Source organism: Bubalus kerabau, chromosome 6, assembly GCF_029407905.1.
Source record: "Bubalus kerabau isolate K-KA32 ecotype Philippines breed swamp buffalo chromosome 6, PCC_UOA_SB_1v2, whole genome shotgun sequence".
In the NCBI taxonomy this organism is placed as follows: Eukaryota; Metazoa; Chordata; class Mammalia; order Artiodactyla; family Bovidae; genus Bubalus; species Bubalus kerabau.
The window spans coordinates 112,490,723-112,516,359 of NC_073629.1; the positions used below are offsets into that span (position 1 = coordinate 112,490,723).

At 49.3% G+C, this 25,637-nt stretch overlaps 1 protein-coding gene across 2 annotated transcripts in view; it reads left to right on the forward strand.

Annotated features, from left to right (window-relative positions):
* Positions 1 to 25,637, forward strand: part of CSMD2 (CUB and Sushi multiple domains 2) — a 683,179-nt gene that overhangs the window by 254,902 nt on the left and 402,640 nt on the right. For both annotated transcript variants that reach the window (XM_055586466.1, XM_055586467.1), the window contains exon 5: positions 10,832 to 11,039. In XM_055586466.1, the coding sequence (XP_055442441.1) occupies positions 10,832 to 11,039 (208 nt within the window). The remainder of the gene's footprint in view (positions 1 to 10,831; positions 11,040 to 25,637) is intronic.

Sequence of the window (25,637 nt, forward strand, 5' to 3'; positions counted from 1 at the left end):
AAGGGAATGGCTCCCCACTCCAGTATTCTTGCCTGGAGAAGTCCATGGACAGAGGAGCCTGGAGGGCTACAGTCCATGGCGTCGCTAAGAGTCAGACACGACTGAGCGACTGACACTCTCACTTCACTTTATTGCCAGCCCTACTGTTGCTGCAGCAAAACCACTCAGAACTTGGGCCCTGGAGTCCAATCACCTGGATTCCAGTCCTGTCTGAGTGACTCTGGACTAGCTCCTCAACTTCCTGTGCCCCGGCCTTCTCACCCATGCATGATAAGAAGAGCCGTACTTAACTCATAAGGCGGAGGGAGGCTCAAGCTGATAAACACTCTGCATGCAGCAGAGGGCCCTGTTCACAGTAATGACTCAGTGACAGCTAGCTGTCATGATTCTGATAGCCATGGCCACCACTGGCCAGCATGTATCAAGCACGAACTGGGTGCCAGACCCCGTGTTATCTAATCCTCACAAAAAAAACCCCAGGAGATTAAGATATTACAGTGAGCCAATTGAGGTTGGAGAGGTTGCTGGTGGTCACACAGCTGGAAGGTGATTCCACCCAAGTCTGTGTGCCAACTAGCCATGATCTTGGCTACCCCTGTCTACTGCAGATGAGGACAGGGGCTTATGACCCATGTCAGGAGACTCATGGGGGCATCGCTCCTTCCAGAGCCGCTGCAGCTTGGACAGAGCCCAAGACCCTGGTCCCCGCGGAGGTACATCCCCTACCCGGGTCCGCCAGGCCAGGGGCTGCCCCGTCTCCTGTGGTTTCCCTTTGACCTTCCTCTTGAACTTGTCCCAGAAGCTCCTTAGGAGAAACCCCAGGGAATGGCCTGAGGTGGTTCTGCTGGGCATTGATGCTTGAGGGTGGGGGCCTGGGTCTGAGGGACTAGAGTTTCCTATGAAGAAACCTGACCCAAGAACTCACCCAGCTCTACCTGAGCGTGCGTGGTGGGGCCCTCCCTGTGGAGATAGCACACAGCCCCTGCCTCAGGCCCCTCAAGAGAAGAGGAGAGCAGGAGGAGACCTCTCCCACCTGCAAAACCCCCTCTGGGGTCTGGGGCTTCCAGGAGCCTGTGTCAGGACTGGCATCGCAGGGGCCGAGACCCGAGTGGCAGAGAAAGAGGTGGATAACAGCATGGAGTCTGAGCATCCTGGATTTGAATCCTGGACCCAACATTTAGTAGCCATGTGACCGTGGGCCAGTTTTTTAAAACTCTCTGAGCCTCAGTTTTCTCCTCTGTAAAGTGTGGATGACATAACACCTGTCTCTTTGAGCGGTTAGAGAAGCAAATGAGAAAATGCAGATGCAGGGGAAGCATCTGCCGTGACATCTGGCCTGTAATGGAAGTGCAGCAAAGAAGCAGCACATCACTGAGTACCGTGTCCCGTCTATGTCATCCTCTCGGAACGGCACCTTGAGGGCAGTGTCTATGGAAGGAGGCTGGGGGTGGTGGAAACAGCGATGCTTTTGGGCAATTGGCAGTTTCTTCATTTAGAAAGAGGTGTCCTTGTGGGATGAATTGAGAGAGAAGCATCGACATAGGTCCACTACTGTGTGTACAATGGCTAGCTAGAGGGAAGCTGCTGCTCAGCACAGGGAACTCAACTCGGTGCTCCCTGCTGATCTAGAGGTGGGTGGGGGGGCCCAAGAGGGCAACTGGTTCACACTGTTGTACGACAGAGACTGACTCAACATTGTAAAGCAGTTATACTCCCACTAAATAAAAAGAAGGGGTGTCCTTGATAAAGCCAAGGATAAAGGGGCACCTGATGTGAAGAGCTGACCCACTGGAAGAAGCCCTGATGATGGAAAAGATTGAAGGCAAAAAGGAGAAGGGGGTGACAGAGGATGAGATGGTTGGATGGCATCACTGACTCAACGGACATGAATTTGAGCAAACTCCAGGAGATAGTGGAGGACACGGGAGCCTGGTGTGCTGCAGTCCATGGGGTCACAAAGAGTCGGACATGACTGAGCCACTGGACAACAACAACAAAAAGGGCAGAATTCTGAGCCCCCAGAAGAGGGAACTGATGAGGGACACTGAGCTCCGCAGTAGAAGGAAAGGGTTGGGGGGTGCTGCTGGTGGCTTTGGGGCTCTCATGCCCTGGTTCTCTCAGCCTTGCACTTGGGTTGTCAGATGGCGGCTTCTCTCCAAGAGGGACCAGTTGAGATTTTCCTTCTCTCAGAAGCTGAGTAGCCCTGAGCAGGGAAGACGTGGACAAAACTCCAGTGCCGAAGACCTCACAGCTTCTAGGCATGCAAGACAGTGCGCTGGAGTTGGCATCAGATGGTGGAGGGTGGGGAGGGGCATGACGCAAGCTCCTCCATCCCTACCTGAAATTTGTGAGTCACCAGAGAGTTAGCAGACATCAAAGGGGGCTGAGAGAGAGTTCTGTAAAATTATAGTTAATTGAGGAAATTTCAGTGGAACTTAAAGACGATCATAAATAAACTCATAAACTTGGAAAGGCAACTATCAGCATAACACACCTGCACCCTAGAATAGACATGACTTAATGGCGATGGAGAATGCCCGTTGCCAGAGCAGGAGGAGGTGTAAATTAATATTTTAGGAGTGTGGTGTCAGCGGAAGGTTATATTTTACGACTTGAGGTTGTAACCATGAAATATGATGCCTTGTTTAAAGTGTGAGAAAATCTCCAAACAACTTTTACAGCATCTTCAATCAAAACTGGATGTTGCAGGAGCAAGAGTGTCAGAGGAGCCTAAGAGGCAGGGAAGACTCCAACAGCAAAGATGCCATCGTCAGAGAAGACTTGTGCCTCTAGCCAGAGGGTCTCAAACTCCCGAGTCCTCAGTTCAGCACAGTCTAGAAGTCATTGACTAAAACTGGGACATTTGGGGATGAATTTGAGTCAGTAGAAGTAAGGTGGATGAGCCTAGAGCCTGTTACGCAGAGTGAAGTAAATCAGAAAGAGGAAAATATTGTATATTAATGCATATATATGGAATCTAGAAAATTAGTTTGGAAGGAATGATGCTAAAGCTGAAACTCCAGTACTTTGGCCACCTCATGCGAAGAGTTGACTCATTGGAAAATACTCTGATGCTGGGAGGGATTGGGGGTGGGAGGAGAAGGGGATGACAGAGAATGAGATGGCTGGCTGGATGGAATCACCAACTTGATGGACGTGAGTTTGAGTGAACTCCGGGAGATGGTGATGGACAGGGAGGCCTGGCATGCTGCAATTCATGGGGTCACAAAGAGTCAGACATGACTGAGCGACTGAACTGAACTGAACCTATTCACAGAGAAGAAATGGAGACACAGATGTAGATATATTAATTTGTCTACCTTGACTCTTTTCCTTTGTTTCTGCATTTTCTCACTTTTCTAATTAAATTTACTCTTTGGAATTGGAAGAAGACCTAGGAGGCTAAGGAAACAAGAGGGAGGGGATACTGAGGGTGGGGGGTGCGTAGAGGGGAGGCTCTGTCCCTGAAAAGATCCTGCAGGGTCCTGCTTAGTTTCAGGAGGTGTGATGTAGTGAAGTGAATTGAAATGAAAGTCGCTCAGTTGTGTCCGACTCTTTGCGACCCCATGGACTGTATAGTCCATGGAATTCTCCAGGCCAGAATACTGGAGTGGGTAGCCTTTCCCTTCTCCAGGGGGTCTTCCCAACCCAGGGATTGAACCCAGGTCTCCCACATAGCAGGCGGATTCTTTACCAGCTTCCCCAGTAGAGGAGACCATAGTCTGGGTGCCAGAGAGACTCAGCTGGAATCCCAACTTGGTCACCTGCTGTATCACCTTCTGAAAGTTGCTGAATCTTTCTGAGCTTCAGTTTCCTGTTTCATTTATTTGTTCAACACATATTTACTGGGTGCCTCCTATATACTAGGAAGTGTGGTAGATGCTGGGGACAGAACAGACATGGACCCTGCACTCACAGATTTTACTATCTAGACATTATATAAATTACTCAGTTGATCAATTAATTATGATAAAGTATGTGGTACTCTGAAAATATATGATGGGGAGAGGGGGTATGCTGTTTCTGGAAACATCCTTGAGGAAATGACTCTTAGATTGGGACCTAAAGGCTAAGGAGGGGCCAACCAGGCCCAAGGAGGTAGGGAAGAAGGTTCCAGAAAAAGAGAACAGCCTTTTCACAGGTTCTTGGGCAGGGAGATGCTTGGTGCAGCAGAAGAGCTGGGAGGAGGCCAGTCTGGTTATGGGAAGTATGTGGGGGAGCGGCTGGTATGAGGGGAGGCCCTGTGAGGTCCTTGTCAGCCCCCGGAGATTCTGCTTTCTCCTGAATGACAGTGGCATTGCTGAAGGTTCCTGTGGAGGGGCACGGTGTCATCAGGTCTCTTCTTACTGGGATCACTAGAGAGTTGGACTGTGAAGAAAGCTGAGCACCGAAGAATTGATGCTTTTGAACTGTGGTGTTGGAGAAGACTCTTGAGAGTCCCTTGGACTGCAAGGAGATCCAACCAGTCATCATAAAGGAGATCAGTCCTGAATATTCATTGGAAGGACTGATGCTGAAGCTGAAACTCCAATACTTTGGCCACCTGATGTGAGGAGCTGACTTATTTGAAAAGACGCTGATGCTGGGAAAGATTAAAGGCAGGAGGAGAAGGGGACGACAGAGGGTGAGATGGTTGGATGGCATCACCAACTCAATGGACATGAGTTTAAGTAAACTCCGGGAGTTGGTGATGGACAGGGAGGCCTGGTGTGCTGCAGTCCATGGGGTCGTAAAGAGTCAGACAAGACTGAGCGACTGGACTGAACTGAACTGAGCTGAACTGGCCTCTGTGTGAGGAATGGGTGGGCAAGAGTGGGAGGGATGCTTGGAGACAGGAGGGAGGCTGGAGACCGCACACCCCTGGGGCCAGCTCAGGGTCCCTGCGCTCCTGGCCCGCTCCCTCACCTTTCCACCTGCGGGATTCCCCTCTAACATCCACCCAATTGCTCCTTCTCTGCCTCCTTTCATGAGTCTCTGCTTCTGTCTGCTGCCTATTAAATATTGCTTCTCTTCCCGGCCTTCTCCGCTCCCGTGGAGCCTGGCCCACTCCCAGCCTCTTGGGCTCCAGGCTCCGGGTCCTCTCCACGGTGCCCCCAGCCCATGTGCATGGCCACTTTTCAGCCTCTTCTGCACTCACCCTCAGCGTGGGGGTGGGGAAGCGCCCTCCCCTCACCGTCCCTATCACTGCCATCATCAGCACTGTTAGCCCACTACAGACCCGCGGGTCCACTTTCCCTCCTCCTCCCCTTTGCGGTCCACTCCAGGGTGGAGGCCACATCCTCTTGTTTTTCCCCCAGACTCGGCTCTTGAATCTCTTCTGCTCCTTCTCTTTCCCGTGGCCCAGAGTTCAGGCTCTGACGATGGAAGTGGCCTCTTCAGCGTTCTCTTCACTACTTCTCCCCGCCTGCCATCCTTGCCACCCCCCAAACCATAGCATCCATCCATCATGCAGGGACCAGAGTCACTTTCTAAAGCAGACCTGGCTTTCACTCCCGGCTGACAATCCTGCAAGTCTCCCCAGCACCAGCAGGGTAGAATCCCTCCCTTTAGCAAGTCCTCTGAGGCCTTTCCGAGCGGACCTCCACCTCCCTTTCCACGTCCACCCCACCGTTCATCTCATGCATCCTACACCTTCACCTGGAGGGAAAGTGGCCCACTTCCCAAGTGCACCAAGCCCATTAGGGTCCCCCTTGCCCTCAAATGCCCTGTTTCCTCTGCGGGGAAGCCCTTTCTTTTCTCTCCCTCCACACTTGCCTATTCCTTTTACAAGGTCCAGGCTAAGTGTCTCTTCTTTGACCATGATTTTCCTAACCTTCAGTGGAGTCAAGATGAAGCCACTGTGGCTAAGGGTGTAGACACGTCCACCTGGGATAGACAGGGCCAGTGTGGGACTCTTGCAGCCCACAGGCCCCGGGCTTGCTGGGAGCGACGCTGATAAATCTCCCGCTTGCTGGCTGGCTCCTGGGCCTTATCTCCCTGTACTGGTCACGGTGAAGTCAAGGAGACAAACTCTGCCTTGGATGTCAGACTTCACAGGCTTCTGCCAGAGTGATACCCAGGAAATACTGTGCAACTGGATACGACAAACAGCACCAGGAAAACTCGATTTAAAACTGAGCAAAGCAAATGTGTCTACCTTTCCTCCCACCCTCCTTTATGGGACGGGTCACCTGGATTGGAGGCAGCAGGAGAAACAGGGAGGAAATGAGAACAGAACTGCAGGCCTTCACGTGGCATCCGAGGCCCTTCACCAGGCAGCCCTTCCTTCCCACCCACCCAGCTCTGCCATCTCTGTGTTGCCCTTTGAGTTCCGACAATCCTAACTATGCCTCTAAATGCGACATGTGCCCCTGCAGCTGCCTTGCTCCTGCCTTTCCTCTGCCTAGGACACCCTTTGGCCTGATCCTACCAGGCAGTCAGCCCTCAATCCCACCAGCTCAGCATTCAAAACACAGCCAGACATTGACTCCATCTCCCCAGTACCACCTGGCCCAAGCCAACAACATCTCTTTCCTAAATCACTGAAGTAGCCTCTACAAGCCCCTTGCTTCTGCCCTCTTCCTCTTTGGTCTGTTGTCTACACAGCAGCTCAAGGGATCCTGTTAATACACCAATCAGATGAGGTCTTCTGCTCAGAACCTGCCACTGACTTCTCATCTCATTCCAATAAAACCCCAAGACCTAGCAGTGGCCTCAAAGGTCCCCTATGGGGCCCCATCCCTGCCCCTCCCCTCCTTACTCCCAGAGTGCCATCCCCTTGGGTTTCTTGATGCTCTCCAACAGTGCCAGGCCTCTGCACACCAGAGCCTTTGCATTTGCTGTTCTATCTCAAATGCTATTCCTCTAGATAATCACCGGGCTTCCCGTCTGCCTCCCCCAGGTCTTGATTTAAATGTCAGCTTCTCAGTGAGGCCTTCTCTGACCCCTTTTATGCAATGTCCACACCCCCACTTCTAGTGCAAGGTCCTCCCATCCTCCTTCTGCATTGATCACCACTTCACTTACAATTGTCTGTTGCTTAGTCGCTCAGTCGTGTCCAACCCTTTTGCCATCCCATGGACTGTAGCCCACCAGGCTCCTCTGTCCATGGGCTTTCCCAGGCAAAAATACTGGAGTGGGTTGCAATTTCCTTCTCCAGGGAAATCTTCTGGAGAAGGGATCTCCAGGGATCAAACCCGTGATTGAAGCCTCATCTCCTGCATTGGCAGGTGGATTCTTTACTGCTGGGAAAGAAGTTTACTTAGGGAAGAAGTTTACTTATTTATCTTATGTATTGTCTGTTTTCTTCCAACTGGAATGTCAGCTTCACGAGGGTAGGAATTTTATTTGCAGATGAATCCTTTGTACCTAGAACAGTGCCTGACACATATAGATACTCAGTAAATGTTTATTGAATGAATGAATGGATATCTCAACACAAACGTTGCCTCTTGAGTGAAGCCTTCTTAAGTCCCCTCTGCTGTCACTGTGCCCTGACCCCTTGGTTATAACAGTTCTGGGAGCCACTGCGTGTTTGCCTAGCTACCCCCACTCAGAGAAGCTCTCCGGGCAGGGATGAGATCGTGCTTTTCATGATGTAGTGCTGGTCTTGGCCCAGTGTCTAGCACGCAGTAGCTGCCCACCTAGTGAGTGTGGGAGGGAAACTTTGCTGAGTACCTACTGAGTGAGACGCCTTCATTTCTGTGCTCATACATACCAAGGAGCTGAACATTTAAGAATGGGCTCATTCTTAGGACTTCCCTGGCGGCCCAGAGGTTGAGACTCCACACTTCCACTGCAGGGGGAACAGGTCTGATCCCTGGTCAGTGGACTAGAATGCCACATGCTGCATGGCACGGCCAAAAAAGTAAAAAAGAAAGAAGAAATGGGCTCATTGTCTTGAATAGACCTTAACCCTGTAGAATGACATTAGTAAGGATAGTTCAGGACTTCTGAATAAACCCACTTTTATCTCCATCCCACACAGCTTCTATGTATCCAGCTGTCAGCTCCCTCTCTCCGCTGGGATGCCCCTGCACACACTCTACCCCATGGTGTCCAAAACTGCCTGCCTTCCACACCGCAAGGCGCCCCCCTCCTCCTGGGTCCCCTGACACAGGAAGTGGCATCTTTTGTCCCTCCAGATGCTCGTGCCTGAAGCTTGGGGTTCATTCATGCCTCCCAACTGCTAGTCCTGTAGATTCTACTTCTTCACTAGCTGTCAAGCAGGTCCAACTCCCACCCTCCTCAGGTCCTTTAGCTCGGATCGCATCTGGCCTTACCTTGACTGGTGACTCTGTGCTACTGACAGCATCCTGCCCACTGCCCCAGCTCAGACCTCGTCTATGCCACAGTGGTCTTTCTAAGATGCAGATTTAATCCTGTTTCCTCACTGTCTTTGATCCGCAAGATGAAGTGGAAGGAAAGGGAGGATTTGCCTTTAGTTGGGCATCTAGCACATGCCTGTCACTGGCTGATGCTCGGTACTGTCATATTCATTATCCCATTCAGCTGTCACAAGAAACCGTTCTGCAGAGAAGCAGAATGAAGCTTAGAGAAATAAATCACCCAAGGTCCCATGGGCTGGTGAATTGTGGAACCCAAATTCAAGTCTAGACCTTCCTGACCCTAAACTCCAGTTTCCTTCCAATACAGTCCACTGCTTCGAATCTTTTGGAGCCCAGTGTTCTCTGCCATATGGCTCCTCCACCCATCATTCCTCTCTGTTCACTCCGCCCTAGATAGACCATCTCGATCGACTCATCTTAGATCTGCCTTGTGTCTTTGTGCTTCCATGGTTATGACCTCTGGTTCTCTTTTCTGTTCGATGCCCTTCCATTTCTTCTCTATGTAGTGAACTCCGGTTCATTCTTCAAAACCCTGCCCTAACAGTACTGCCTCTGTTAAGCTTTCCCAAACTGACTCACCCAAGCAAAGTAATGTGCTACTTTATCTCTGTCCTCAAAGTGTGAACTGTACTCCTGTGAGATAAGGGAGTGTTGGTTAAGAGCATTGGCCCTGAAATTAGACTGTTGGGCTTAAAAATCCCAGCTCCTTTAATTACTATAAGCTGTACCTTTGGCAAATAACTGAAACTCAATGTGCCTTGGTTTCTTTACCTGTAAAATGGGGATGATATTTCATAGAGTCATGAAATATGTAGAGTAGTTAGCGTAGCACATGGCACCGTGTAAGTGCTTAATAAATAGTAACTTTGGTCACTGTTACTCTGCTGCCTGTGATACACATTTGAATCCTGATATTACATTTTTCCTTTCTTTATAATTTAGTCCACATCTCTAATACAGCTTTTGCTAAGTGGATTACTATCCCTTACTTGAACACAAGGGGCTTCCCTGGTGACTCAGCGGTGAAGAATCTGCGTGCAATACAGGACATGCAGTTTTGATCCCTGGGTGGGGAAGATCCCTTGGAGAAGGAAATGGCAACCCACTCCAGTATTATTGCCTGGGAAATCCCATGGACAGAGGAACCTGGTGGGCTACAGTTCATGGGGTCACCAGAGTTGGAAATAGTGACTAAACCACCCCCACCACTTGCATACAAGCTCCAGGAGGGCAGGCTTAGGAAATCTGGTTAACTTCCACTAAGCCACCCAGCTATAAGCTGCAGGGGAGGGGTGCACACTGAGCTGTGCAAAAATTGGAAAGCCAGTGTTCTTAACTATTATATAATCAGAGCATGGTCTTGGGATCATTGTTTCTGCATATCAAGTCTCAGCTGGGATTTAGGCTGGAGCAGTGATTCCATCAGGATGTGCTGTGTGGATGAGGAAGACATGGTCCCTGCCCTTGGGATTTCCAGCAAGTTCAGAACCTTGAGTGGCAGACAGACATGTGACAGGTCACTCACACTGCCAAGTACGATGTCTGAAGTCACACACTCTGCTGTAGGAGCACAGAGAAGGGAGCAGTTATTAAAAGCATGGGGGAATGAGGCTTTACTGAGAAGTGGCATTGGCGTTGGATCTCAAAGCATCAGAAGACTTCCTCTGGACAAGGGGCACCCTAGACAGATGGTGAGGTGTGAGCAAAGCCCAGGAGGTGTGACCACACCCAGCACTCGAACCGAGCTGACCTGGGCCGAGGAGCAGGAGGGAAGATTGCAGAGGTCTGGCCAGGCTGTGAGTGCCCTTTGAGTTTTGCCCACAGGGAACTGTGATGAACTTTCGTTATGTTCCATTACATCCAAGAGCTTCCTTGGTAGCTCAGGCAGTAAAGAGTCTGCCTGAGATGCAGGAGACCCAGGTTCGATCCCTGGGTTGGCAAGATTCCCCTGGAGAAGGAAATAGCAACCCACTCCAGTATTCCTGCCTGGTTAATTCCATGAACTGAGCAGCCTGGCAGTCTACCGTCCGTGGGGTCCCAAAGAGTCGGACGTGACTGAGCGACTAACACTTTCACTTCCACATCCGAAGTTTCCTAGGATCTGGTAGGGGAAAATGTCCTGGTCACCACAGTCATGACCGTGGAAATAAGTGTGACAACTGATTTCTCCTTTTTTCTTGGTCATTGCGCAACAGTGTGGTGTAGTAGCTAGAAGCGTGCTCCAACAGGCAGAGTTCACCCAGCTCACTGACCTAGCTCATTGGCTGTGTGACCTCAGGCAGGTTGCTTTACCTCCCTGTGCCTTGGTTTCCTCATCTGTTCAATGAGAGGAAGAAGAACTAAAATTCTCAGAACAGGGTCTGGTGCACAATCAGGGCTCTGGAAGTTTGTGGCACATGCTCTCCGCAGGTCATGTCCCAGGGTCCTCTCTGCCTCTCATGTATGCAGTACACGATTAAGTACCAGGACCTGGATTCACATGAGCCTCTTGTGTCTGCCCACAGCGGACGATGCATGCGGCGGGACCCTGCGGGGCCAGAGCGGCATCATCTCCAGCCCGCACTTCCCCTCGGAGTACCACAACAACGCCGACTGCACCTGGACCATCCTGGCCGAGCTGGGGGACACCATCGCCCTGGTCTTTATTGACTTCCAGCTGGAGGACGGTTACGACTTCCTGGAAGTCACGGGGACCGAAGGCTCCTCCCTTTGGTAAGCACGCCTCCCCTCCCCTCCCTCCCCCCTGTCCCCTGCAACTGTGGCTTCCAGGGATGCGGTCCCCTTGGCGCCTAGACCTGCAGCCAGAGGTCCCTTTGCCTCCTGTTCTACCCCCTACTGGAAAGTTTCCTTTCCTCATAACGAGAAGTCACTGCGTATTTTCAGAGCTGGGGTCAATTTTCATGGTGATTTTTGTAGCTGATTTGAAGCATGTCCTCGATGAAGAATATCAGGATGGGATTTGGTCAAGGAACTTGCATTAAGACTAACAGTGGTCTCAGGACATGGATAGGGTCTCAGTGAAATGACTTGAAATATTGTCCCATTGCTGGAAGCATCCAGCAAAGGGACTAGAACGTTGAGTGGCAGTTGCTTTTCCCATGCCCAGGGTTCTGAGCCGGGAGAGGCATTATCACGTCTTGGTTCCTGCGGGAAGGGCTAACCTACTTCCTATTGTTTGGCTTCACCACAAAGCAGGGCTTTTGTGAGCTGTGCTCTGCTGCCATGGAGACTCTGGTGTCAGCAGGTTTGGGAGGAGACGGATGATGAAGGCTTACCGGCCTTGGTTGTTTGTGGTCTCCCAGGCGTGGACCCATGGGGTGGGCCCTAGCTGGGGCTGGCTTAGGAAGTGACATGCTTTCTGTTTGGGTGACAAGCCTCGAGAATGGTGGTGCGACATTCATAATGTGCTCTTGTATTCTGGTGGTTCTGTTATCAGGACGAGGGCAGCAGGGGGACCTGGGTCAGCACATGGGGAGCCAATAGAAGGATGCGCTCAGGTGTGCTTCTTTGCAGTCTTGATTGCTGCATGGTGCCGGGGAAGATGGGGCTCGCTGCCTGGGACTGAAAAGGAGGAGGTGTCACTGAGGGGCCTGAGTGAAGCAGAAAGTGGCAGCTGCAAGCGTCAGGGATGGATAGTCCCTTGGGAAGACAGACACAGTGGTCAGTGGGCTAGAGGCGTGGGCGGGGAAGGGGAGGAAGGGTGGGAGAGGAAGAACAAGAGCGGCTGATGTTGAACATTTCTTTTATACCAGGTTTTGTTGTAGGAAGACCAGTTGAGTAAGACATGGCCCTTTGAGAGTGAGGAAAACAGACAAATCCACAACAGGCCCCAAGCATGACTATTTGAGAGGGAAAAAGTGGAAACAGACTCCTGCCAAATATGGACTTGGAGCTTCGGGGACCACGAAACTCAGATTTCATGTTGTGGTAGAAGGTGTTCTGACCTGGGGGTTAGAAGACCTTGGTGTCAGAAGCGTGTCGCAAAAACTTGGCCAAGTTAGGTCATTTACTGCCCTGGATGGGGTGTTGAGACAGGCAGACATGAGCTGATGGCTGATTGCTGTGTGGAGGTTGGTCCAGGGGCAGGGACTGGACATTTGGTGCTTGGAGTTGGGATGAAAGTCTAGATGACTGTCCACCAAACCGCACTCCCAGGGACTTCCCAGTCCGAAGACCTTCTGTCTCCCTGCCCTCTTTTTGTAAAATACCTATTTTTCTGATCGTTTATGTCATCCATATGCTCCGTATAGAAAACATGGACAATATTAAAAGGTATAGGGAAATGAATAACAAGTATTAACGTTTTCTGTATTTGGTTGCATTGGGTCTTGGTTGCAGAATTCGAGATCATTCCCTATGGCTCCCAGGCTCCCTGGTTGTGGCACTCGGGGTCCAGAGCCCTCAGGCTTCAGTAGTTGCAGTTTGTGGGCTTAGATGCCCAGCAACATGTGGGACCTTGGTTCTGCAATCAGAGATCGAACCCACCTCCCTTGCATTACAAGGCAGATTCATGTTTTAAAAAACCTTTTTATTTTGTATTGGGGTATAGCCCGTAAACAGTGTTGTGGCAGTTTCAGGTGGAGAGCAAAGAGGCTCAGCCAGACATATACATGTATCTGTTCTCCCCCAGACTCCCCACTCTTTTAGGCTGCAAGGCAGATTCTTAACCACTGGACCACCAGGGAAGTCCCACAAGTATTAACGTTTTGATGTATTCCCCTTTGGCCTTTTTGCTTTGCCTAGATCAAGCTAGCTGGCATTTTTATATATGTTTAATATTAAAAAATTAAGATCTGAAAATATGTCAGTAACTATATATTTTTAACTGAACATTATATCATGAAAATTTTTCCTATATCATTACACATGTCTCCGAAATGCAATTGGTGTGAGACTAGAATTTATTTAGTAAATGAACAGTATTTATTGAGGTTTTATGTGGCAGGCTGATTCTAAGCTCTTACAGGTGTAATTTCATTTAGACTTCTATGAAGTAGGTAGGATAATCTTCCTTCTTTTACAGATGAGGAAAATGAGGCCCAGTGTGGTTAGGTCACTGTCTTGAAGTTACACAGTAGTAAGGAGCAGAGCTGGGATTCAACCCCAGGTTAGCTGGACTTGAAAGCCCGTCTTCTTAGTCACGTCAGCACACTTCGTCATGCAGTGTTTGTGGAGGACTATCTCGGTTGCGGTGCATTCCCTTGTGAGACTGACACAATTCACTCCATCAGGTCTCTTGATGGATTGTAGCCAAGCTTCCACTTCTGCAAACAGATACCGAGATGGATATCCTTGCTGGTTCTCTCTCTTCCAGCCCCAAGGCCTCTGCAATGCACTAATGCACTTGTTTATCCGTGGGCCAAATGGTCTCCCACAGCCTCCACCCGCCCCCCCGCCCCTGCCCCCCACCGGATGTGAGTCTACCTGGTTGTCCAAACTTCTGGAGGGAAACAAACGGGAAAGAATATTCCTTTTCCTATTAAGTCACTCAGTGGGGAAGGAATTAAGCAGAGGAAATCGTTAGGGGAGTCATTCAGAACTCTGCCGTAAGATTAAATTATAATCATTTACAGGGTCTGTGTCACCCTTGCCAGGCAGGATGCATTTGTTGTTCTAATTTATACCTGCGTAGCAGTTACGGATGAACAAACCTGCAGGCTCAGGACGTCTGTGCAAAGAACCCGCTCCCTCCCCAGCCCCTCTCCTTTATGGATCCCTGGACTCATGTGAAAATGGGATGCTTCTGCTTTATGAGTGTATTGCTTTTATCACCGGATCAAACCAATAGGACTTTAGGATGTTCTCTTGAGTTCTTCACCAAACAGAGAAAGACAACATCTGGAAAGATGAATTTGAGCAACTAGACATCCCTTCATCTATTGAGAAAACAGATACACCTTTTAGAGGGGAAAAAAAAAAAAAAAAAACACTATCTCCTTTATCTGGAGAAGGAAATGACAACCCATGCCAGTGTTCTTGCCTGGAAAATCCAATGGACAGAGGAGCCTGATGGGCCCCTGTCCATGGGTTCGCAGCATCAAACCCGACTTAGCAACTAAATCACACCTCCTCTATCAGGTAGCAGATTTGTGATGATTCAAAAGAGGATGGTGGCATGGACTGTCCCTGACTCAGTTCCTACACTCTCCTCCCCCTCCGAAGAGGATGTAAGCCGGAGAGTTTAAATTAGGGTTTGGACTTCATGGACTTCAAGTTCCAAATGATTGGCAAAACATAGGCTTGATAATTTTTTATTTTGCCAAATAAGGATATTCAGTTCAGTCACTCAGTCGTGTCCAACTCTTTGCGACCCCATGAATCACAGCACGCCAGGCCTCCCTGTCCATCACCATATCCCGGAGTTCACTCAAACTCATGTTCATCGAGTCAGTGATGCCATCCAGCCATCTCATTCTCTGTCGTCCCCTTCTCCTCCTGCCCTCAATCCCTCCCAGCCTCAGAGTCTTTTCCAATGAGTCAACTCTTCGCGTAAGGTGGCGTTTGGAGTTTCAGCTTTAGCATCATTCCTTCCAAAGAACACCCAGGGCTGATCTCCTTCAGAATGGACTGGTTGGATCTCCTTGCAGTCCAAGGGACTCTCAAGAGTCTTCTCCAACACCACAGTTCAAAAGCGTCAATTCTTCGGCGCTCAGCTTTCTTCACAGTCCAACTCTCACATCCATACATGACCATTGGAAAAACCATAGCCTTGACTAGACGGACCTTTGTTGGCAAAGTAATGTCTCTGCTTTTCAATATGCTATCTAGGTTGGTCATAACTTTTCTTCCAAGGATATTAGAGAACAAAAAAAAAATCCTGCCAACTCTTCAGAACATGATTTCATAAAACAAAGGACAATTCAAAGCCAAAAAGGTGGCAGGATATAATCAATGGCACTGACATAATGAAAGACGGGGTGGGAGGGGTGTGCATAATAATGGTGTCTGCCATAACTGTAAAGTCCTGTGATGTATATGCGTCAATCGGTGGACTACCGCTTCCTGTGTGCTTGTCCACCCCTGGCCTCTGGGAATCCGACCATACATGTTTTGAGTGGGAAAAGGTTGTTTCTGTGGTGAACACTGAACCCTGCATCTCTGTCATGCTGAGGGGTCCCAAGTGTCTCAGACTTGCTCTCCCTAAAGTTAATTGTCTTTTTGTGCGTGTGATTGACCAGGAGCCAAGCTGGGCTTGAATTGACTTGAGAGTTACAATCCACATAGCAGATTTGGTATTACTCCCCTACCCCTACCCCCACACACACTCACACAGCCAAAGGACACACACTCCTCCAAGTCATTGCCATATACACATCACCAAGTCAACCCCCCTGACACATACATACTTCTAGTTCACTGAACTCAATTTAGGGACCAATTTTTGCTCACTGATCCTTCTCAGGGGTGGATAGTGGTCTTTGTTCTGCTCTGACCCCATCTGTTGGCAGTGATCTTCAGGGAGCCCTATTCCTTCCTCTCCAATTCTATGAAAATATGCTCACCACGGCTCCAGTTCCTCATGGGCCCCTGGACTTTTCAGAGGGCTGGGACTAAGGGATGCAGAAGATTCTCTTAAAGCCTGGGCTTCTGAGTCCCTGGAGGGAATTAGGATCATGTTATCATAATGAGGAGAAGTAATTGCCAGGCCATTACAGAAGCAGCCTCTCCATCTTGGAGAAAATCTGTGAGTTAAAATCCACCCAGAATCTCTCCCCTTTGCCTCATGCTGAACTCTGTCCACTGGCATCTCAGCAGGAGCTTCCCCTGGGCTGTATGAGAGGAGAGAAAGCCAGACACCCCTCCGAGAACAGGGGCGAGGTCTGCGTAGTGTCTCCAACCTTAGGTGTCGAGCCTGCACCTTGGCATCTGAGGAGACAGCAGACTTGGGACTCAGACAGACATGAGCTCAAAACCCAGATCCACCTCTTCATTGCTGTGTAGTCTTGGGATATTTACTAACCTCTCTGAACCTCAGTTTCCACATCTGAAAAATGGGGCTCATTATACCAACCTACAAGGCATGTTGGAAGGGATCAACATGTAAACTGCTGCCTGACTTAGTCCTGGGATGGGGCTAGAAGCAAGGTGCTCTCTCTCTTGAGGGAAAAAGGGTACGATGAGTCCACTCCGAGCTTTACCCGATTCTTGGTGACCCCACCACGGCCATGGCCCAGCCTGCAAGCCCAGTGGCATCTCACCAGGCAGAGTGACACTTGCCTGATCCAGCTCTGGGGAGTTACCAGGTGAGGGGCACCAGGCAAGGGGAACTGGCAGAGAGCCCCTGGGTCAGACAGGAGGACACCTGTGCAGAGTCAGCAGGTGGGGGTGATTTGGTTGCAACGGTCTTCCCAGAGCTGCACGTTCTGAGTGCACTGTGAGCAGCAGCACCTCTTCTCTGCCTGCACCCAGGCCCCGGGCTGGCTAGTTCAACTCATTCAGCTGCTGATGGCTGCTCTGGGCCGGCCTGGGGCAGGGGCAGTGCCCCGGCGACCCTAAGGGGTCTGCAGGCTTGGGAAGAAGGGGCAGAGTGTGGAGAAGACATCCTGCAGAGAAGGGGGAGGCACAGCCCCCTCACTGTCTCGGATTGATGAGGATGCAGAATCTGTTGGGCCTTGCTCCCTCCTTGGCTCCTCTTCCACTGCCTCTTCCACCCCTGTGGCTGCTTCTTCCTGTGACGGGGAGGGCAGGCAAGGCCTGACCTGCACTCAAGGTGGAAGCCACCCTTTCTCTGGGGCCAGCTAAAGTGCCAGCCACAAGGGTGTGTTCACGGGGGTGTGTATGGTAGAGGGAGTTCAAAGCTCCTTCCTGCGTCTGGGATTTCTGTGTAGACTCAGGACCACTCTCCCATCTTCTGTGGATCTGTCTGTACCGGGAGTCGTGGCCCCTCAGCCTCTCTTCTTTGCTTCCTTCAGTCTACTGGGATTTCATTCTTCGTTTCACTACAGCCATTTGGGATCTGCTGCCCATTCCCTCTGGAGAAGGCAATGGCACCCCACTCCAGTACTCTTGCCTGGAAAATCCCATGGACAGAGGAGCCTGGTAGGCTGCAGTCCCTGGGGTTGCTAAGAGTCGGACACGACTGAGCGCCTTCACTTTCACTTTTCACTTTCATGCATTGGAGAAGGAAATGGCAACCCACTCCAGTGTTCTTGCCTGGAGAATCCCAGGGACAGGGGAGCCTGGTGGGCTGCCATCTCTGGTGTCGCACAGAGTCGGACATGACTGAAGTGACTTAGCAGCAGCAGCCCATTCCCTCTATGCCCTCAAGTCTAGCCCGCCACAGGCCTCTATGTGACAACCTTGCCTCCACTGAACATACGAAATAAGAAAAGGGAGGAGAACATGCTGCAGGGTTTTAGAGGAGGATGCTGTCCTGGGGCAGGAGACTGGGGCCTCCAGGCAGGGCCTGCATTCGAGCCGGGCCTTGAAGGATGGGTACCATTTTGATATGAGAGAGGGAGATGAGAGGTGGGAGGGCATCATTCTAGGGCTGCTGCCTGGGTCTCCTGGCCAATGTAGGAGCTCACTTCCCTGACCCCTGAGACACAGGCCCAGGAACTGGTCCCAGGGATTCTCTAGGGAGGATTCTCTTCATCATGCACCCCCCCTGGAGACTGGAGACTCTGCCATCCACCTCTGAGCCTCAGTAGCCCCTTCCACCTGGGAAAAAAGAGGAGAAAGTCGACTCCAGTGCCTAGTGTTCCCAGGTCCTGCCCCCAGGGCCACCCAATAGACTTCAGCTGTTGTTTTTTTTGGGGGGGCGGTGGGGGGGAGTTGTTTGTTTTTTGTTTATTGCTATACTCAAAGGCAGGAGCTGGATCATCGAAAAAGCAAGAGAGTTCCAGAAAAAACATCTATTTCTGCTTTATTGACTATGCCAAAGCCTTTGACTGTGTGGATCACAATAAACTGTGGAAAATTCTGAAACAGATGGGAATACCAGACCATGTGACCTGCCTCTTGAGAAACCTATATGCAGGTCAGGAAGCAATAGTTAGAACTGGACATGGAACAACAGACTGGTTCCAAATAGGAAAAGGAGTACGTCAAGGGTGTATATTGTCACCCTGCTTATTTAACTTCTATGCAGAGTACATCATGAGAAACGCTGGGCTGGAAGAAGCACAAGCTGGAATCAAGATTGCCAGGAGAAATATCAATAACCTCAGATAGGCAGATGACACCACCCTTATGGCAGAAAGTGAAGAGGAACTAAAAAGCCTCTTGATGAAAGTGAAAGAGGAGACTGAAAAAGTTGGCTTAAAGCTCAACATTCAGAAAACGAAGATCATGGCATCTGGCCCCATCACTTCATAGGATATAGATGGGGAAACAGTGGAAACAGTGTCAGATTTTATTTTGGGGGGCTCCAAAATCACTGCAGATGGTGACTGCAGCCATGAAATTAAAAGACGCTTACTCCTTGGAAGGAAAGTTATGACCAACCTAGATAGCATATTAAAAAGCAGAGACATTACTTTGCCAACAAAGGTCCATCTAGTCAAGGCTATTGTTTTTCCAGTGGTCATATATGGATGTGAGAGTTGGACTGTGAAGAAAGCTGAGCGCCGAAGAATTGATGCTTTTGAACTATGGTGTTGGAGAAGACTCTTGAGAGTCCCTTGGACTGCAAGGAGATCCAACCAGTCCATTCTGAAGGAGATCAGCCCTGGGATTTCTTTGGAAGGAATGATGCTAAAGCTGAAACTCCAGTACTTTGGCCACCTCATGCAAAGAGTTGACTCGTTGGAAAAGACTCTGATGCTGGGAGGGATTGGGGGCAGGAGGAGAAGGGGATGACAGAGGATGAGATGGCTGGATGGCATCACCGACTCGATGGACGTGAGTTTGAGTGAACTCCGGGAGTTGGTGATGGACAGGGAGGCCTGGTGTGCTGCAGTTTGGGGTTGCAAAGAGTCAGACAAGACTGAGCAACTGAACTGAACTGATACTCCAAGGCATGTAGAATCTTAATTCCCAACCATACTTCAGACCCTGTAATGGACGTGTGGAGTCTTAACCACCAGGAAAGTCCCTTCAGCTGTTTTTGAAAAGAGAATTTCCCTGGAAAGCAGGTTCAACCTACTCTCTGGATTCAACTTTGAGGATTTTTCTTTACTTTGTTTCCCTTCATTGGTTTGTTTTTATGTTTATAGGTGGGGATACAAAAACTCCCATCTAATATACAGACATTCAGTTTGAAATTTTGCTAGTAACAATTTCTCCTTTTGAAACACTGATTTTTAATTATTGAGCATTTTGCCCATGGAATTTGAGCCAACTAGAACCATTTGATCTCAACGACTTTTAACTAGATATTTCATTCAAGAGTCATTAGATTCAGATATAATTAGAATGAAAACAGCATGCCAATGGGGATTTGTTAATAACTATTCAATTATTTATTCATTCATATATAGATTGTCAAACCATTGGTTTAGATCATTTTCATTCTTTGTTACTTTTTCCCTATTTATTTTCAGTAATCATTTATTGAGAGCCTTCTATGAACTAGGCTCTGCTAGGTGCAAGGGAGACAAAAACACAGTCCCATCCCCAGGGGGATATTTATTTACTCCACAGATGTTTATGTAATAGCCGTGCATTGTACAGGACCCTGGAGCTCACAATCAGGGCAGAGAGGCATATAATTAAGCATATAATTAAGTGCTTTACAATAGCATGTGTTAGGTACTTTTCTTAGAGGTATACAGAAGTTCCCCTGGGGCTAAAAAAGAAATGTAATAGCTACGATTCTTTTTTTTTTCCAAGACGTATCTCCAAAACCCATCTCCAGCTGATTCAAGCTAGAAAGGGAATATGCTGTCTTCTATAACTGAGAAGTCCATACTGGCTTCAGGCTCTGCTGGATCAAGGCGTGTGGATAAAGTCATCTGTAGTTGCTTCTCCCCTCCCACAGCTTTGTCTTCCTGGGTCTTGGCTTCACCATTGGGCAAACTTTCCCCATGAGGTAGCAGAGCTGACTAACATCAGCTTTCCCCATCCTACTGATTTAGCAGTCCTAGCAGAAAGAATGGCAACCCACTCCGGTACTCTTGCCTGGAAAATCCCATGGGCGGAGGGGCCTGGTGGGCTGCAGTCCATGGGGTCACTAGGATTCAGACACAACTGAGTGACTTCACTTTCACTTTTCACTTTCATGCATTGGAGAAGGAAATGGCAACCCACTCCAGTGTTCTTGCCTGGAGAATCCCAGGGACGGGGAAGCCTGGTGGGCTGCTGTCTATGGGGTCACACAGAGTCGGACACAATTGAAGTGACTCAGCAGCAGCAGCAGCAGCAGAAAGAAAGTGTGTCTTTCCTAATGGTTCCCACAAAAGCCCTCAGATGGTCCTTGACTGGACCAGAATTGAATCATGTGCTCTGCTCTCAACATCAATATATAGCTAGATGATATTCTTACTGGCCAGGCCCGGGTCACATAGCTGTCTGTTCTACCCAAACCTCTGACTGGAAGTGGAAAAGAAGTGGTTCACCAAAGGAATACCAGGTCACTAGGAAGACAGAAACAAAAAATGTCCTCCTAAAAGGACTCAGTCTTCCATCACAATAGAGGGGCTACTGGGAGGACTCAGATGAATGAGTCCCAGATGGTATGACTTAGGAGTTGAACTGAGGGGTGAGCAAAAGTTTATCACTGACATGGAGCCAGAAAGAGCCGTGGTGTGTTTGCAGCATTGCAAGTGGAGTGCAGGGTGCAAGAGAGCAAAGGCAGGATATGAGATCTGAGACGAGCACAGGAAGAGCATGGGTCGTAAAGAACTTTGTCCCCACGTTCATAAACGGAGAGAGGATTCCACAGACTAATGAAAGCTATTGAAGTATTTTAAGCAGAGAAGGAACATGATCACCCTGAATCTTAATTGGGTTCATAGAAGGTTCAGAAGCCAGCTGTAAAACTCGGTGACCACTCAGCCAAGAGATCATCCAGCCTTGAATTATGGTAGTTGTAAAGGGATGGAGCAGAGACGGCGATCTCAGAAAACACCTCAGATACAGAGTCAGCTGCTTTGGGGGCTTCACTGGAAAGAAAGAATGAAGGCAGGGGAGGAGTCTGGGGTGAATCCCGTTTCTGGCTTGATGGCTTTGGTAGGGTCATTCAGCAGAGGAACACAGGGGAAGGAGCAGGGCCAGGGGATGGTCATGCTTGCTGGCCTCCCCAGCATGAAATGGGCACAGAGAGGGAAGTTAAGGCCACAGCAAGGAAGAAGATACCAGGACACAGTTACCCTTGGTTATTGATATACACTGTTTGCGATGAGACTAGTGGAGATGATCATGGGACAGGAATAACTATGGCTGAAAAGTTTGGTGTTTAAGTATGTATTTGGTGTTTAAGTATTCTGGCAGGGCCTTGAGAAGCCATCCTCAGGATCAGCACCGGCAGCATTATCAGCAGTGTCTCCTTTCAACATCTCGGTCAGCCTTACCACCTCCATCTTCCCTGCCAGCATCTTTCTGTCATTATTCATTCATTCAAACTACTTAAGCCCTTCCATTGTCTGACACTGAGCCTGGCATTGGGAATACAGTGGTGGAGAAAGCAAATGAAGTCTCTGTTTTTGCCGGACTTCTGGTCTACTCCAGGGAGACTGCTATGAAAAAAAGAGTCACAGAATATATGTAAAATACAGCTGTGATGAGTACCACGAAGGAAATGAACAGGATGGGGAATACTCTGGAGACCTTAAGTAAAAGGGGTTGGGCCGGCCTCTCTGAGGGGACAGGATCTAAGATTAAGACTTGACTGTTGAGAAGGAGCCACCGTGGGAGGCACTCAGGATCAGCATTTCAGGCAGCGGGAATTACACGTGTAAAGACTCATATCACAATGCCCTATTTTCCTTTGAACTTCATACAGGCAAGTGGTGTAAGGTCTATGCCTGTTCTCTGGGGTTTCAGTCTGTTTGAATATCAGGAGCAAGGCAGGGTCAAGGTCTTAGGCTGGCAGAGATGGTGCATGCCTGAGGCTGTTAAGCCCAGTGGCACCCGGAACTGGCAAGGGGATGGGCCTGTTCCAGCTGAGACTCAGAACCTCCTGCCTCCCTGTGGGTCTGTGACAACCTCACTTCCCTCTCCTTTCCTACCACATCACAATGCTTTAAACCAGCCTGAGAAGCTGTTCTCTTCTGATGGAGCCCATGAAATTACATCTGTTCTTTCCATCAGGAGCCAGGCCATAAATAACCAGCCCTTTAAAATCTCATCTCCCGTATCTCTCAGAGTTGGAAGTGGCATTACGGGCTCTGCAGCTGAGCAGTGGGAAAGGATTAGAGCCCTGGCATGCTGCTGGCAGCCTGAGCCCGGAGATCTGGAGCACGAGGCTGGGGCTTCTGCATGCACCACATGACTTTCTTGTTTGCGTCGCTGAGAACTTGTTCTCAGAAAGAGAACACGAGCTGCAGCTGGACAGGGCAGGAAGCGAGCCGGGGTCGTCCGCTGTCGGCATAGCGTCTCCTCTAGAGCTGGCGACTTGGCCAAGTTCTGTGTGTGGGAAGCCAAGGTCGGGCAGCTGGCCTGAGCCCCATGGGCCCGACTGTGTGCAACAGGTTGGTAATAAGCACGGCGTCTGCATGGCGGCCCGTGCCAGGACCGTGAAGGGCACCAGACAGTGGGATGCTCTTGTCGACCTCTCTGGAGGAGCTGCCAGATGCCCGATGGAGCCGTGAAGACAGATGGAAGGTGCTGTTCTGGGCCCTTCCAGAGGCCCCTCGTCCTTGCACAATCCGCCTTCCAGAATGATGTTAGTTCATTCAGAACATTCGAGGCCCCAGTCCTGGTCTCCTTCTTCCCACTTGGCCACGGATGTTTGTTCTGCGTGTTCTTGGCATTGCCTAGCCCATGTTTCACTCTGGTTTTTGCCTGTCCCTTGCTTTTACAACTTCTCCCGGCTCCCTAAGACTGACCTAGTTCTGTCCCTGAGCTTATACTTCTTGTAATCCCAGTTTCTCCTCATCCAGTCGCTGATGTGCAACACCCACAACTCACCAGAGAAGCAAGATGCAAGCGGAAAACTAGCATTTGATAATCTGATGAAGTGGCAAATGGCGTTAGACTCAATGGATTTTGTCATTTGGGAAAGGAGAAGGCAGGCTTGGTTTGAACAAAATGGAGAGACTTTGTGGGATAGTAGAACTCCAGCGTCTCTGGGAAATTCTCATCTAAGTTCTTGGAAGAGCAGTCTGTCCTGGCTGCCTCTAAGTGTTCTGTCCCCAGTAACTTCTACCTACTTCACCATGGCTTCTACCCCCAGCCTCCCCCAGAAACTATTCCCATTAAGATCATCATCAGAGAGCCAGCCCCTGACCCCAAACACTACCACTTCCGATGCCAAAGCCAAAAGGTCATCTTCAGGTGTCACCCTTCTGGATACTTCTGCATTCCTTTACGTTGTTGCTTACTGCTCCTTCCAGAACTTTCCTTTTCTCTTTTTTTCTTTCTGAGGCTGCTCGCTATGATTTTTCTAGACCTCTCTGACCATTCCTTCTCTGTCTTCTTCAATGACCACAAGATTCTGTTCTCACCTAACTGCTCTGCCCATCCCCCCATGTTCTTCCTGGGTTAGCTTATCTGCTCCCGTAGCTTCAGATAAGCCACCTGTCTGTTTACAGGTCTCAAATGTGGCTCCCTAGCCTGTCCTCCCCACTGAGTATCAGCCTTTGGAGCCAAGTACTTATTGGACAACTCTCCCTTCATGTCTCACCAATGCTTCCAACTCAACAGGTTCCAACTTCATTCATAACTGATGATTAAAGTGGGCAGGGTTTGTTTCCTTTCTTGGTTTATGGCACTACCCTCTACCTAGTCAACCACAGCTCTGGGAATCATCCCTGTCTAATCCCTGTCTCTCACCAGTCACATTCAGTTAATTGCTAAGTTCCCCCCAGTGAACCTCCTGTGGCATATCTTTACAGTCTTGACTACCACTCCCCCAGTTCAGCCCATCATCTTTTCTTCTTTGTGGGTTATAATAGCCTCCTTGCTGATCACTCAGCTTCTTGGCACTCTCCAATTCATCCTCCCCACTGCTACCAGAATGGTTTAATTAAAATGCAGATCTGACACGCTAAGCCCCAGGCAAAAGCTTTCAATCATCTTCCATTGTCTACAGAATAAAATCCCAGCCCTTGATAGGCCCTTCTTGATCCAGCCCTTACCTGCCACCCCAGCCTCATCCCTTGCCACTTCCTTCTTTGAACTCCATTAACCCTGACACTCAGTAGTATCACACCACAAAGGTTTATTTCCTGCTCATGCTACACGTCTGTTCTGGGAGTCTCTCTAATCCACATAGTCATACCCAGGAGTATCCAGGATCTAGAATCTTGTAGTTCCACTATCTGGAATATGTGGCTTTGTCCAATGGCATAGCAGGCAAAGAGAGTGGCGAATCTAGCGTGGGCTTTTCACTGCCGCAGCCCAGATATGATACATATCACCCTCACTCACATTTCATGGGCCATAAATAGTCATATGGAGTTAGTCAGTCCGAGAAGCAGAAACACAGCATGACATCCCTTATATGAGGAATCTAAAAAGAAAAGATACGGATGAACCTGTTTATTATACAAAACGGAAACAGACTCACACACTTAGTTGCCAGAGGGCAAGGAGGGGGGAAAGGGATAGCTGGGGAGTTTGGGATGGACATGTACACACTGATATATTTAAAATGAATAACCAACAAGGTCCCACTGTATAGAACAGAAAGCTCTGCTCTAGACATTGTGGCACCTGCATGGGAGGGGAGTTTGGGGGAGAATGGATACATGTATATTTATGGCTGAGTCCTTTGCTGTCCACCTGAAACTGTCACATTTTTAATCAGTTATACTCCAGTATAAAATAAAAAGTTTTAAAAAAAGAAATATTCACATGGTTCAACCTAACCATAAGGGAGCCTGGGAACATGATAGCAGATGAAATGACTGGTGAGCGCATCTCTCTGCCACACTTCAAATTTCAGTAGACAAATGCCCTAGCTCTTGTCAAAGAACAGCCTCTCCTTTATGCTGCAGATCTGTTCTTCTCTAAAGATTTCCCTGCTGGAATCATCTTTTTTTTTTTTTTTTTTGCACTCATCATTTTTTTTCTTCCCTATCAAACATTGTTTAATGTTTAAGAACATAGAGACGTGTTCTGTATCTACCATCTGAAGTCAAAAACAGCACGCCCCAAACTCCCCCATCACTCAGCTCCATTGTGCTACCACACCTGCTGAGACAGATCCCTTTCTCAGTATCTGCCCCACCTGCCACTAAAGCTGACCTTGGAAAGTGACCAGTGTCA